This window comes from Argentina anserina, chromosome 2, assembly GCF_933775445.1.
Source record: "Argentina anserina chromosome 2, drPotAnse1.1, whole genome shotgun sequence".
In the NCBI taxonomy this organism is placed as follows: domain Eukaryota; kingdom Viridiplantae; phylum Streptophyta; class Magnoliopsida; order Rosales; family Rosaceae; genus Argentina; species Argentina anserina.
In genome coordinates, this window is record NC_065873.1 from 1077530 (window position 1) to 1092868 (window position 15339).

Genomic DNA, 15339 nt, shown 5'->3' on the forward strand with positions numbered 1-15339 from the left:
ATTAAAATTTAATTTTTTCTGCATCTCATTTGTGATTCGAAGTGTACACATGTCATTATACGTTCTGATTGATTTGGGCATTGAACGAATTGATTCCATATCCAATTGGTTTGACCAAATATTTTAGGCAGTTTTAGCTAAAGGGAAAGATAATCAATATTTTTGTAACACCTATAATAAATTCTAGTGACCATTACAACTTTTAAATGAGACTTATGAAATTTCATAATCAGTTTAAAACCAATTCCGGTGTCATCTGCAGCCTTTCAATGCCACCACTTTCTTCTTATTGTTTTCATGGTATTTGTCTACTTCCTTGCTCATATTCTGAATCTTCATGCTAGGTGACACCCCTTTGTAATTGGAAAATGTCATCTTATTTTTAAGACCGAGTCATTTTCCTTAACGGAGACAATCAAGATTCCATCTGCATCGATTTCGAAACAAACAATGATTTGAGGCTTCTCTTTTAGCATTGGAGGAATTTCATCGAGTACAAACTCACCTAACAATATATTTTTTTGCATTGTTATTTCTTCATCCTCGTGCACAGTAACTATCCAATCACTCTGACCAGTTGGAGCAAATTTAGTATTCTTTGTGGAAATGGTAGTGTTTCTTGGGATGAAAACTGAAAATTCTCAATTATTTAGCTCTCTACCGAGGGAAAATGGAGTTACATCTAACAAAATGACCTTGGCATGGAAGGCCAATACCCAATCACCCAATCATAGTATTAGATGAAATTTGATGATGCAATGCAAAAATGTTTATTGGACGTTCATCCAAATTAAGTGAATATTCACATTTTCGTCGGTTTTGAAAGACTAAAGTAAATAGCCAAGGTGCTACCTTAGTAACTCGATTGCCTTAACTATACTCCTAGGTTTTTACCGATACTTTAACAGATTTGAATCACACAATTACCTCATATTTCTTAACCTTATTAAGCTGAGAACTCATTGAATATAATATTATAAGAGTTTGAAACTTTGAATAGATAGCCAAGTTTTTTATATTTTTTGAAGGAGGTCGAAACAACAGCCTACGCCTAAAGCAGTTGATCATTTTAAAATGATTAGTAAAATTGTAAAATTCTTGTTTTTTTAGCTTCATGAATCATCCATATAGCTTTTCCAACAAAAAAATTATTATAGCTTCATCGATCGATCTCAAAAGATATTTGATAATAATTTAGACATTTACTTATTACCAAGTAACAAGAAAAGTGCACCGTAATTAAATATCTTAGAAAACCTACTACGACTATGTGAGAAAAGGCCAGGGCTTCTTTCCTGTCCGGCGGCGTGCCTATTGGCATCGTCGAGTGGGGCTTGTCGCCCCCGTGACGGCATGAGGTGATGCGTTGGAATTCCCCAACCAACATTCTTTGTTGTTTTGGGGTGATTTATGTGGTGAAAATGAGGGGTGATGACACGTCGGCGGTTTGGTTTTGGTTGATATTCATTGGTTGTTGTATTGCGGAGGGCATTTTTATCGTGATTCTGGCGGCTGGTGGGTGGTGTTGCAACTCGGCATAGCGACACTTCTCTATTGATGGCTCAGAACTGGGTTTCGGATTTGGAATCAGTGCCATTTGGTGAGGTTGCGAGGGAGTGGTTGGTTTGGGAAGGTGGATCGTCGTTGTTGGGATGGTAGGCTAGGGAAGGTGGTTTGGCGATGGTGGGATGGCGGCGGCTGACGTGGGTTTGATCAAGGCTTGGCTGGCTGTGTGTGTTTCTCTCTACCTGGGTCTGGGCTTCTCTTTTGGGCTTGATCTGGATATGAGCCTCTTTGTATTTTCATTTTTTTAATTTTTATTTTGTGATTTAGCTAGGTCTATTATTGGACTTAGGGCCGTTGTCTTAGTTTTAGGCATTAGCCTCTAATTAAGATTTTTGGTGTCCATGGGATAGCCCCCTCTGCGTAGGGTGGTCCTGGTAATGGTAATAAGTGGGTAATGTTTGTCCTGCCATATCTTGGTTCTGAGTACCGTCTGAGCGATTTTTATGGCTTACAACTTAGAGATTTCTTTTGCTTAGATTTCTTTGATTTTAGGGGGTTTTGCATAATTCATTTTTATCGTATATGTGAAGACGTTCTATGTTCAAGACGTATTCCTATTTGAGGTTATTAATGATATATGATGCTTTCGTTTTCCCTTAAAAAATATTATGGAGTAACGAAAATGAAATTTAACTATCACACACATTCTAATTACTTAGAACTTGATCGAAGGGAACCGATATTTTTTTTATGAAAACGCCTATTTTTCATATATAGACAAATAAAACAAATCGATCGTTGGCGGGTACCAAACAGCCTAGCTGTTAGAATTTTCGGCCCGAGAGGCTGAGACTACAAGAATGCTGGTTGGTAACGATTAAAACCCATCTCACACGCGTGTGACGTACGCGCTCAACAAACCGCGTCACCAACCACTCCTTCCTATCCTAACAACCCCTCTGCTCACCATAAAATCCAACCACACCACAAATTCAAACCCAAAAAAAAAGAGAAAAAATAAAACTCCTCTCTCTTTTTCTCTCTCTCTTCTAAACTGTGACTCTTCACTCACTCTCTCTCTCTCTCTCAAAAAAGCCCAAACCCTCCTCCAGAAAAGCTCCGAGAGTTTCAGAAATGGCAGTGGCCTCCACATCTCTCGCCTCCCAGCTCTCCCAGCTCTCCTACTCCGGCCTCCGCCGATCGTCCCCCAAGCTCGACCAGTCTCACTCCCAAGCTCACTCGCCGCTCTTCCAACACCTCAGCCTCTCCTCCTCCTCCTCCTCCTCCCGCAAGGCCTCCAGAGCCGTCGTCGTCATGGCCGGCACCGGAAAGGTCGACTCTTTACTCCTCTTTGTGCTTTGCTTACAATTTCGAAATAATAAATCAGATCTTTAGTCTCAATCAGTGAAATTTTCTACAGCATTGGTTTTCCAATTGATTGAATCTTGTTTTGTTATTGCAGTTTTTCGTTGGTGGAAACTGGAAATGTGTAAGTATTGTTTCGGCTACAATGTTTCTCTATGTCTGCATTTCCAATACTATATGCTTGTCTTTATCTGCTTTGAAACCTTGTGCTTTAGAATTTGATTATATATTTCTATATATTTTTTATTGGTTCTCCGTTTTAGAGATTTTATTTTCATGTCAAATTAGCATCTTCGTAATTTGATCAATTATTTTTAGTGTAAAAGCCTCCTGCTTTAGGGGAATTTTAGTGTAGATTACTGAATAAGTAGGTAAATCTTCGGAAGGAACATAGTACGTTAAGGAAATGAATTACATGTGGTACATCTTTTTGTTTCTTGATCGCAGAGTAGTCAGGAAGGAATTAAGTTTAGTGCTTTACTGATAAAATTATTATGTAGATGTTTACATTTGGGACATATTCTCACATTGTGAGGTGCATTTGCCATGGTGCTTCCCTGAAGTAGTTATACATTTGTTATGTGCATTTCTCTTTATTTATTTTTGCAGACTTTTGTAACTTGTATGCAAGCCTTTTAATATGGTTTCATTTGGTCTGATCCTTTTGTCTTTGTTGGTTCATATAGAATGGCACAAAGGACTCGATCAGCAAGCTAGTGTCAGACCTAAACAGCGCAAAATTGGAGCCTGATGTTGGTGAGATTTTATGTTTGATCTTTAATATAAGCCTGATTCAATTTTCAGTAGATTTTACCAGGCTGCACTAGTTATCCTGTAGCTGACCATCTGGAGGAACATAACGAAAATTTGTTCGAGAAATTAAGTTTGGTTTGATGTACAAGTTGATAAAATTGTGATCAAGTAAGACACATTGGTACGATATATTTATAAATGAACTGAATTTACTGTTCAAAGAAGACAGGCAAGTGCTATTTAGTATCTGTCTGAATGTGTCACAAGTAAAGTATGCATACATCGTATGTTTGTTCTAAAACTTTATAGAAGTGGAAGAATGGTTCTAACTGTCAATTGTTTTTCTGTAAATGTACAGATGTTGTTGTAGCACCACCATTTCTTTACTTAGATCAGGTGAAGAGCTCACTTACAGATCGTATCGAGATTTCGGGTCAAAATTCTTGGGTTGGAAAAGGTGGGGCTTTCACTGGGGAAATCAGGTTAGTTGTCCTTGGTTTACAGTCCATATTAGTTTGTTTTTCCCACATGTTTTTTCTTTGCTGTGAAAAGCCTTTTTTTTCTAGTTCTGTTGGTTAAGGCTTTCTCAGTGTTGCCTTTTTTAAACCGTACTGAGTTCTTAGTTCTGTTTATGAAGCAGCTCTATCAGATAAAGATAACACACAGATATATAACTGAGCATAACTAAAGTTCCTGTGTGGAGTTTGCTTGCATTTCAATGGCTGTCTTGTCATTAACTGCATGGAACATAGATGACATTTAAAAATTCCATTGTTCTTATAATTGTTTTTGTATAGACCTAGAGTTGGCATATATGTCCAATAATATGCATCAGCAGACTGACACTGTTATCATATTACTGAATTTGTTACCAATTTTGTTTTGTAGTGTGGAACAGTTGAATGATATTGGCTGCAAGTGGGTTATTCTTGGGCACTCTGAACGTAGACATGTGATTGGTGAAGATGATCAGGTCAATGATTTAAATGTCTCTCTTTTTTTATTTTTTTATTTACGTATTCTTTTATGGAAGCTTTGGAGAACAATTGGTGTACATTTTGATCAATAGTCTGTGTTCAGAATTGACTGAAGTTTTGTTTACTACAGTTTATAGGAAAGAAAGCTGCCTATGCCTTGAATGAGGGTCTGGGAGTAATTGCTTGCATTGGTGAGAAATTAGAAGAAAGGGAAGCAGGAAAAACATTTGATGTCTGTTATCAGCAACTGAAGGCTTTTGCAGGTAACTTCATAATGCCTTTTATTTGTCTCCTTTCAAGATTATGCAGTCATGTTACTCATGTATCAAGTCGGTCTTAAATTGTTGTTTATGATACTGACTTTATCATATGATGTGCAGATGCTGTACCTAGTTGGGATAATATAGTTGTTGCTTACGAGCCTGTATGGGCCATTGGAACTGGTAAGGTGGCCAGTCCACAACAAGCTCAGGAAGTACATGTAGCTGTTCGTGATTGGCTCAAACAGAATGTGTCAGCTGAAGTAGCATCTAAAACCAGAATTATTTATGGAGGTAGCTAAATTTCTGCAACATTTGTTTAATGATCAATCCATTTCTATAAATTTCACCTCTGTGGTCGAGCAATAGAAGGCACATGCGCATACATTTAATAATGTATATAGGTTTTATCTTTCTTAATTTTACAATGATTAATACTTCGTTGCATGAAAATAATTAGTGGACATATAGTACATTTAGGCTAACCAATGTAGAACTACTGCTCAATGATAACGACTTACCCAGCTGTTGTAATATTCTTGTATCGGCTCTCACTTACACTTAAAAGCTGCTTGCAGTTATGGTAACACAATTGTGATGGAATTTCAGGATCTGTAAATGGAGGCAATTCTGCTGAGCTTGCAAAGGAGGAAGATATTGATGGGTTTCTAGTTGGTGGTGCTTCCTTGAAGGTATGCTCACAATTTTTCATGTCGATACTTCAATGATAATGGCTGAAATTAGTATGTGGTTCAGGACCTGGTAATATTTTATTTTTTCTTAAAGATGCTCACCAATTGAAATTTCTTTTCACTTAGGGACCTGAATTTGCTACCATTGTTAATGCTGTAACATCCAAGAAAGTTGCTGCTTGATTATGACGGTTTTGGCTACAGATCAAATAAAGGGTACTTTGAGTTTGAAGCATTGTTGTAACAAATGTATGAGCCAATCTTATATTGTACGGATTTTTTGTTGTCATTTTTTGAAGTTCTTTCCTCCCTCCATAAAGATAGAAAATATCTTCTATCCATTTTCCAGGGGCCACTTCTCATCTGTGGACAGTAAAGAAATACAAGTTTGTTTCACAAGGGTCATTTAATATGAAATCCACCATCAATGGTCCATATTGACAATGTCATGTTTTGCCATATCTGAATCTAATGATCATTCATGGCTAAGGATGCTGCTTCATACATTCACTCTAAGATCACGAGATGTCTCCTATCTCTCAACTGCTGTATCGGATAATAGTGGAAATAAATAAGTCATCTGCTTTGGAAAATGGCTATGTAAGAAATAGGATTATGTTTCCTTACTTGTCCATGCTTCGTATTTTAGCTTCGCATGAACTCAAATGGTCCATGGGCTAATCATTCGTAAGAAACTAGTTTGGTATCAATCACATGATAGAGCATTTGTTCAAAGTTAAAGTTTGTCCAGCAAAACCTACACTCAAAGAATATATGCCAAAGGCAATCTTTTGTCAATGACAAGCCAATCCCATCCGGACGACCTCTCAACCCTTACATATATGAAACCTTGTGATGACAGATATTGGAGTGAAGAGGAGGAAGAATGGAATGGTTCTACCCTAAGAGAAGGGGTCCAGAGTGGAAGCAAGGGTGGACTGGCCAGACCCTCTCCTCCATTTCTGCACCACCTTTACATTTACTCACCGTCTTTGGCATTGTGATTCTGTTACTATGGCTTTCTCAATACACCGAGTACAAATCCCAAATGCAACAGACTGCTGTTAACTTCCAGATTTTGTTGATGTTGCTGCCGATTCTCTTGATATTTTTGGCGGTCTCGTGTTCTTCAATTTCCTCTGGTGGATGGTTCAACTTCTGGCGGCGGCATCCGCAGCACGAGTTGGTCAACCGAGCTAGTGGCGGCTCGCCGTGGGGTGTTGCATTATTGGTGGTGGTGGTTTTGGTCTTGTTATCTTATCAATCATCTTTTCATTCGAAGTGGTTTGGACCTCTTTGAAGATCAGATTAGCTTTCCATTGCTAGTGCTTGTTGAACCATGTTGGAGACATTATTATTTCCTCAACTGAGTGTGGTTTGTTCATTATACAACTATGAGTTTGAGATTGATAAACTGTGTTAAACATTTCAATAGAGCCTGCTAAATAATTGATTAGTTGGGACCAATGTACAAAGTTTGGACTCTCTTCGAGAGCGAATATGTGGCTACAGTGAGCTAACTACTATAATTATTTTTGTACACAAAAATACTATATATATGATTACGTCTGTTAGCTAAAACTGACAGGTAAATTGAAAGGGCTTGTCGAAAATAGACAGGTAAATTGAAAGGCCGGGAATTTTCTCAACGAATAGGCCAACACTATTGGATTTAAGGACTCAAACATGGAATTGCAGAGTTATCCGTCAGTTCTTTATATGTTTAGAATTTTATACTATATATTTGTTTGGTTAGCCAAAGACATTAAAAATATCTATGCTTTTTTTTAGTCTCCAATATTAATATTGAACTCATTTAGATTTTGGAGAGCTCTAACTTTTGAACATTATTCATAAAGAGAACTGGAAAATCAAGAACCAAAAGATTTGATCACTAAATGTTCTTGCGAAATATATATTTGAATACTGAAGTCATTCATATTACTTTCATTGCCTGCATTCATACTAATTGTGTTTTTTGACGAAGTGAAATATATATGGCAATCAAAGTTCAACTTCTGATTAATTAACTTCCTACTTTCTGATCAGTTTTTGGCAAAAGGTTTCTGCATTCATATATATCTTTTTTACTTATTGAATAATTTTACTATTCTATACATAGATTTTATGTTAATTTATTGTTAATTATTTCTGTCTGCATATTCACCAAACTACGTCTTGACTCTTGAGTGAACAACTGGTTAAGTTTATATGTTTTTGGTTTCTAATTAGCAATACAAAAGTAACTACTATCTATAGCTTAAAGGAAAAATCTCTTTAGTTACCGATCATGCAAACATCATTTTATTATTGTTTTATTAACCGAGTCTGCTTTTATATATTTCATTGTTTTGGACTAAGCTGCAGAGAGAAGAACGTTTGCTTAAGTTAAAAATCAATAATCATGATAACATAAAGCATGAGATGCTTTTGATTCCTAACTTTCATGCACTTGTAACTTGTTGCGCTTGCATCTTGTATGATCTATCTTGTGGAGCTTATTTGCATTCAAATATTGCAGCATTGTGTGTCAACTGGGGTACACACTGGATTCATGGAATTCAAGCAGACTCTGGAGAACCCTGACGAGCTTGACAATCCATGAACTGTAATTCTCCATTTCTCCTCGCATAAAAAGTACACAAAATTTTACAGTAAAAAGAATCGTGTAAATTCGTTCCCCATAACCATATTTCTTTTTTTAAAAACCCTTGTTTCCAAAAGTATTTCAACTACATGGGATGAGACAGATTCATATTGACTGCTTACAGCCAAATGTAATAATCATAATTAACCCTTAATTTCAGTTTGAAACTGCTGTAAGCTTCGAAGTGATTCTGATATCAACAGGTTACAGAGGGGAGTCAGGGGACATTATAGTGAATGCAAGCAGTGAAACCAAGTTATTACTGAATAAGATGTCATTATGATGTGATTGATACTTAGAGCAAGAGCTTCTGTCATATATGACAATCATATTTCATCTGCTAGCCTACAAATTCTACTGAAATTTTTGCACCGGGGAATGGATCATGTATTCAAGTTACTCTGCAATTAAATGATCTGATTCGAACGTACACAAAGCTAAGAACAATACTCGGAATCCAATTCAAGATAAGAGAGTTACAAATCGCATTAGACTCATTAACTCTAGTTCGCATGGCTATGGTTTTCCCAAACACCATGATGTGATCTTAAGTTCTTAACTATCCATTGTTTGCTCGAGCTTTGCATACTTTGTATGCGATCTTAACTACCCAACCGGAGTATCGGGACAAAGTCTAGATAATGAAAGTCCTGCCAATATACTGTGGTTTTAAGTCTTTCATTTTTGGTTCATAACAGATTACAAGATGTTCAAAATCTGAAATTCATAGTCATCAATCCTGTCATTGCATTTTGTTTGTTGCTATTGTCATTCCACATTGCATTTTAATCCTCTGGATCGATCATTAGCACATATAAAACTCAGGGCATCTTCCTTTCTGAAAATTCGTTGGGAAATACCCACACATATCCCCTTTAATTGAATACCAATTGAACTATGAATTTTGTGCAATGGTAATGGGGTTTAATTCGGGATGATGACAATTTCCGATTGAATATTATAAGATCGTTTTTATAATCAGCATCAATGTTGCAGAGGCATTGAACCATCACATTTATAATTTGTTATTAACTTACATCAGTCACATGCTACTTTACACTTCACTTAAAAGGGTATGATGATTTACCATCTTAATTTTATAGTATTAGTAAGTCATTTAGTTAAGTATCTGTTCAACTTATCATAGGGAGAACCATATGTACAATATCCGCAAATATGTTCCAGAAACAAAGCATGACCTAGTCTTCTGCAAATTGATATCAAGTTGCCTTCTATTTGTCAAATATCTCAATTTATGGAACATACAGTTTCAATCTAGAAGAACATATAGTTCCATACATTCTTGAGTTAACTGAGAGGTTTCTTGCTTTTGTCAATTGGTACTTGCTGATACTTTAATATATGCATGTGATTTGATTTAGTAATATGTTTTATGTATAATTAGTCTAAAGATGACTAAGCTGAAGAAATCGTCTTTTGACAGTTTTGAACTTGATTGAAACTGGCAATCTCTATACTGTTATACATGAGTATGACATCTGAAATAGTCATGGTCATGATATATATACCCTTCAGTACGTGAAAGGTCTCCATTAATTGTTTAAAACTCAAATAGTCATGATAGTCACGACCCCGAATTTCGAATGATAAAAATTCAAATTCGAAGCTATGAAAACTCAAAAACAATCTCAATATACTGAAATCATCTTATCATAACAACGTATCGAAACTGAGTCAACACCATGACTCAATCAACTCAAATAATACACAACCAATGGAAATGTAAAATTCACTCAATCCTCACCACTAACAATAGAAACAAATATTCGACATCTTAAGAGTAGTCCGTCAATTCTGCTAATCCACACCTGCAGAACTATCCCTTACACAATCGAATAGGTGCACCGGGATTGTAAACACAAACCCGGTAAGCTTTGCAGCTCGTATGAGTAAAATAACAATACAACTCGTGTATAAATACAAAATAAACATACTGAAAACATATAATTATAAATGTACTTATGAGTCATTAGACGACCCATCTGGTTGTCCAATAATATCTGAAAATATAAGTGCTCATGAGAAATAGGGTAACCCCTCAGTTTACCCAAATACATTAATAATACGGGTACTCATGAGCGCTGGTACACATCTGTTACCCCTCATGAAGTACGCCATCAAACATTGGGCAACCTCTCGCTACCCAATATCCAAAAGAAAAATATTGAAAATATTTAATTATAAATGTACTCATGACTCATTGGACGACCCATCTGGTTGTCCAATAATATCTGAAAATATAAGTGCTCATGAGAAATCGGGCAACCCCTCTGTTTACCTAATTACATTTATAATATGGGTACTCATGAGACCCATGTACTCATATATTACCCCACATGCAGTACACCGCCGGGCATTGAGCAACCCATCTGCCACCCAAAAATCCCAAAAATATGGGTACTCATAAGCTGGTAACCCATATGTTACCCCTCATACAGTACAGCGGCAGACAGACTAGAGCTTTAACTGTATCGTAACTGTCGCCCGGCCAAGGCTAGGTTCCGACATGCCAACACGTCCGAAGACAGAAAAACACGTCCGAAGACATAACACACGTCCGAAGACAGAAAAACACGTCCGAAGACAGAAAATGTTTTAACAAAACTCGATGTTAAAACCACGTACAATAATCATCACATGATATTGTACAAATCAAATTGACATGCTCAAATAAATAAATATCAACGCTAAAATGAATTCATTCGCAAACGGAAATTATGACAGTATATAATATAGCAAACTATATATATGTACCTATTTTACCAATTATACACATACACAATCCACTATATCATATACATATCATAGTTCGTTCTTTTTAATTAGGCGAAATCATGAATCTCCGCAATGATAGATTCGTCACTGTGAGATTTTTACTCACATTCTTTCCTGCGTGCAACTTCCACGACACTAAGAGTAATTTCCTCACTCGTTTCGTCAGTCACCTAATAACATAATAAATGCTTAGAAAATGATACGTAAAATATCAGGTGACGATTTCAGTACAGCTAAATGCTGTTCATAAAACATTATTCATAGAACACTGTTCATGTTTACTGTTTCACTAATAACTGTTTTAATGTACTGCTTTACTAAAAGCACTGTTCACAGTGACTGTTTATCGTGTAATGTTCACACTAATATTCATGAACATTGTTCGTGCGGCGACACTGTTCACCGATCGTCTCCAATGACCACCAAATTTCACCACTACAATCTAAATGACATTCCTAACAACTTTCTAATTCACAACAAAGTCTAAATCAAAGCTTAAAACCTCGAATTTCGGAATTTCCGAAAAATCCCAAATCATGAACCCTAGATTTGAAATTTCTTGATTCGAGTTCTTACCTTTCGATTTAGCTCAAAACCTTTGCAGGGGTTGTTGACGATGTTGAGACAAGGAGTTTGAGACCAGTGGTGAAGCCTAAACTCGCCGGAGATCGCCGGAAAATTGAAGAACACAACCGGGTCACCGATAGGTATTCGAGTCGACTTTCGGGCTTCGATGCGTGGAAACTGGCGTGCTACTCCATGATCCACCACCACAGGGAGGTGCACAAGGAGGAGACGAGTTGGCCGAAGAAGTCGGGTCTGGTCGGTCGGATTTGGGTCGGCTCGGTCACCTGAAACAGCCGGAATCGGCCGGAAAAGTCGGGTCGGGTCGGTCGGATTTGGGTCGGGTCTGAAGGAAATTTTCGCCACTAAAAGCGCGGGTGCGGAAAAATGGGGTTGTGAGAGCATGGGTTTCTCCATTATAATTGGAAAGGTCAGTGGGAGAAGGCGTTTGTCAAGTAATGGCATATTGGCATACATGTGGATGAGAGGGTACGTACTACGTACGTACTCTTGTTACCATTGTGACAACCCTAAACAAGACTAGCAGACTTGGTATTTTTGGTGGAATCTTCCGTCTGGAATTCATCAGCCATTTTTGGGCATTCGTTATAGTCGTCACAGTCAGAGCAAACTAACGGCTCAAGATGACCTCTACGACTCCCAGGATAGATAGGATGCCACGAATATCCCTTTGGTACAGGTTGTTGGTAAATATCAAACCCTGGTTTAGTCCTAGCTAGCTGTGCACCCCAAAAGAACAGAAAAGAGGAGGTTATAAGTTTATAACAGACCTCAATACTGATGACCAAAGGAAGGCATAGAAAACGAATTCAGTCCTAAGCAAACTGGTCGTTCTGGGATCAATTAAGTCACAAACATACCTTCCATATAGGCCATCACACATTCACACTCTTTTCGATCAATTCTTGACAAGGGAGATCTCGATCTTCGGGAGTCAAATAGAGACGGATTAATACAGACCTAGCAGACTCTTTCTCGGACGCCTTCAACTTCTTGGCTGGGTTCGAATCCGTCGGTGGCCTCTTGCCTGTTAAACTCGGGGCCATCGCTCGCTGGCTTCGATTAGGGTTTTCCGTCTCCTTTAATTTTGATTTTTTTAAAAGGAATTTTGATTGTTATTTCGATCCAAAGAGGACTCGCTTTGGCGTTATATATAGATGAAGATCAGTGGGTCGGGTCAAATTCGGATCAACCATGCATTTTATTGTTAAAGGAAAATAAAGATACAGTATATAGAAAGAACTTTTTTTTTTTTTTTTTACAAATGAGACCAAAGGCTTAAGAAAGAAATAAATAACAGAAAATAGCTAGCATGTCTTAAAGCTCATATTCTTAGCAACTCCTAACATATCATCAATGATAGCTTCAGCAACAAGGCTAGGGAGATCATGCATAATGCAAATGTCTCTTGCTTGAAAGTATTATTCTTTGTAAGAATGTCAGCAACTGTGTTCCTTTTCCTGGGCACATGATGTATGAATATGGTGTCAAATTGCCTCATTAAAGCTCTGCAATTAAGAACAATGGTGGTAAAAAGATGCAACTCAATATCAACACACTGTAACAAGTTCACAAACATGCAGAATCAGACCCCACTTCAATTTTATTTAGTTGTAAACTTAAAGCCAATTGAAGCCCATGAAACAGACCCCAAGCTTCAACCTGCAAGACTTCACCAGTTCCAATGTTTATCAAAAACCCTACAGTCCAGCAACCACTACAATCTCTAATAATCCCTCAAGCTCAAATATCATCATTTCTAGTCCTAGAGCCATCCACAATAAATTTATAGAAACCAGAACTAGGTTTAATCCATGCAAGAATTTCCACATTTCTAGAAGTATAGATAGAAGGCGTTGACATAGCTATATTCCTCTCATCAACATAGCTTGTAATAATCTCAGCAGGTCGGAAAGAGTAGTGAAAATCATTATCAAAAATGCTTTTACATCTCCATTTCCAAATAAACCAACAATAGTAAAAAAAAAAGACATTCCAATTCATATTATGCATATGGCACCTGTTCTCAAACATATTAGCAAAAAGCCAGCCATTCCAATCAAGCACAAAGGCATTCAACATGTTAGAAAGAATATTAAAAGAATTCAAGATCACCTGAGTTTTATGGCAGTCTCGAAATAAGTGCAACATAGTTTCAAACCCCATTGCAGTGCTTACATGAAGAAATGGTAGTGGCCTTCTATGACATCTCTTAACATTAGAAAGAACTTTAATTAAGGAGTTTGAATTTTAACATAAAATTACAAGGCACATAATTAAAGAGCAAACATGAAATTTACATTCAGACAACATTAATAATTACAAGGTTTGCAAAGTGATCCTCGGTCAGACTGATTGGATTCATATATATATATATTAATAAAGAGCTTTTGTGACTATCCTTAAACCTTAATTAATAAAGCCTTTGAATACAAATAGATGCATGAAACCTAAACTCTTGATTATAAAGATCTATAATAATATCTGATATCTATACAAATATGTACTCAACACGACACCAACTAGCAAAGAATATACTAATAGTTGCTCTATTTAATTTATTGTAGCAATAACATACCGGAAAAATGCTACGGCAAAATATAAATACCAATTGTACAACTTTCTTATTATGTTGTCGCCGGAAAATAAATTCGGCGATATTTAACTTAACCCTATCAGTAGAAGGCAACGACCATTTGACAAAATAATGAACTCGTCACTTACTTAAAACAGACAAAACATTAAAAGTGCACACACATACACGAAACACGACTACACCTACATAACTAATCCAGCTACTTATTTCACCCATGCAGTGGGAATCAACTATTAAAAATAAATAACAAACATAAATAATTAAACACCTCGGCCCAAAAAACAACCTTATTCACAGACTACCAAACGGCCGGCAACTGGACCCCGGTCAACTACCGCCGGCAGACCACCTGTTGCCCTAATCCTCCACGAATGCCGGACCGCTGCTCTCTTCATCGCGCCATCTCAGCCGCTCCAAAGATCCTCGTCGCCCCTAGCAGAACAACTCCGATCTACCCAAGCAACGCAGCCTAGATCGGGTTAATCAGATCCGATCCATGCCGCGCCGCCACGTCTGCCCTCGTCCCGACACCGAGTACTCCAACCGGCGATCCGCCCAGCGAGACACAAAGCTAACCAGAGCCACCGATACAATCTGCCTCCCCCTATCAACAACCACGAAACGAGAGGATCAACCCACACCAGACCCTCACTGGGCCGACAACACTCGTAATGAGAATCCGCCTAGCATCCGCCTAACCTATTTGATTGCTTAGTTAAGTATATAGAATAAGGGCAGAAGCTAAAGCCTAAAGGAAAGAGTTGCTAGTGAATCTAGCTAGTCATGCAACTGAAACTTGTGGATATGTGAGTTTGCGCAAATCAAATTATCTAGTTGAACTACGATTTGTATGCAAAGATTTTACTTGACATTTTTTGTTAGCAGCGAGCTTGTTGTTCAATTGAATCATAATTATATGGTTAACAGTATATGGTTAACAGCTACATATATGTAGATTTGAGTGTTAAGAAGTTCCGAGAACCTAAGCTATGATAGGATCTGACCAATTTCACTCATGGTTACGCCAGAAATTGTTTGTTTCTTCTTATATCTCATCATTTTCTACCAAGCTACAGAGAGAACAACGATTGCTTAAGTATTGATTAAAATCATGATATTTTGAAACATGAGATGCTTTTGATTCTTCAATTTCATGCACTTA

The 15339-nt window shown here is 37.3% G+C and overlaps 3 protein-coding genes across 4 annotated transcripts in view; 1 reads left to right on the top strand and 2 right to left on the bottom strand.

Moving 5' to 3' along the window:
• Window positions 1-15339, bottom strand: part of LOC126782026 (translocon-associated protein subunit alpha) — a 213912-nt gene that overhangs the window by 20678 nt on the left and 177895 nt on the right. The gene's annotated exons all lie outside the window — the stretch shown is intronic.
• On the top strand, window positions 2524-5988 carry LOC126782023 (triosephosphate isomerase, chloroplastic). Its single transcript, XM_050507168.1, has 9 exons — window positions 2524-2838; window positions 2969-2995; window positions 3558-3627; window positions 3983-4106; window positions 4513-4597; window positions 4732-4864; window positions 4982-5155; window positions 5471-5553; window positions 5680-5988. The coding sequence occupies exons 1-9, from the start codon at window positions 2641-2643 to the stop codon at window positions 5734-5736; spliced, it is 951 nt and encodes a 316-aa protein (XP_050363125.1). The 5' UTR covers window positions 2524-2640; the 3' UTR covers window positions 5737-5988.
• On the bottom strand, window positions 10281-12363 carry LOC126782031 (uncharacterized). Its single transcript, XM_050507176.1, has 2 exons — window positions 11573-12363; window positions 10281-11166 (listed from the first exon to the last, which is right to left on the bottom strand). Exons 1-2 carry the CDS (start codon window positions 12035-12037, stop codon window positions 11095-11097), a joined length of 537 nt encoding a protein of 178 aa, XP_050363133.1. The 5' UTR covers window positions 12038-12363; the 3' UTR covers window positions 10281-11094.

What these genes read in the sequence shown, in the direction of transcription:
- LOC126782031 (XM_050507176.1), bottom strand. Translation starts at nt 12,037, where the DNA reads ATGTATGCCAATATGCCATTACTTGACAAACGCCTTCTCCCACTGACC. An exon ending in GTTTTGAGCTAAATCGAAAG is followed by an intron (nt 11,167 to 11,572) that starts GTAAGAACTCGA and finishes TTATGTTATTAG; the next exon opens with GTGACTGACGAAACGAGTGA.
- LOC126782023 (XM_050507168.1), top strand. Translation starts at nt 2,641, where the DNA reads ATGGCAGTGGCCTCCACATCTCTCGCCTCCCAGCTCTCCCAGCTCTCC. An exon ending in GCAACTGAAGGCTTTTGCAG is followed by an intron (nt 4,865 to 4,981) that starts GTAACTTCATAA and finishes TATGATGTGCAG; the next exon opens with ATGCTGTACCTAGTTGGGAT. An exon ending in TTGGTGGTGCTTCCTTGAAG is followed by an intron (nt 5,554 to 5,679) that starts GTATGCTCACAA and finishes CTTTTCACTTAG; the next exon opens with GGACCTGAATTTGCTACCAT.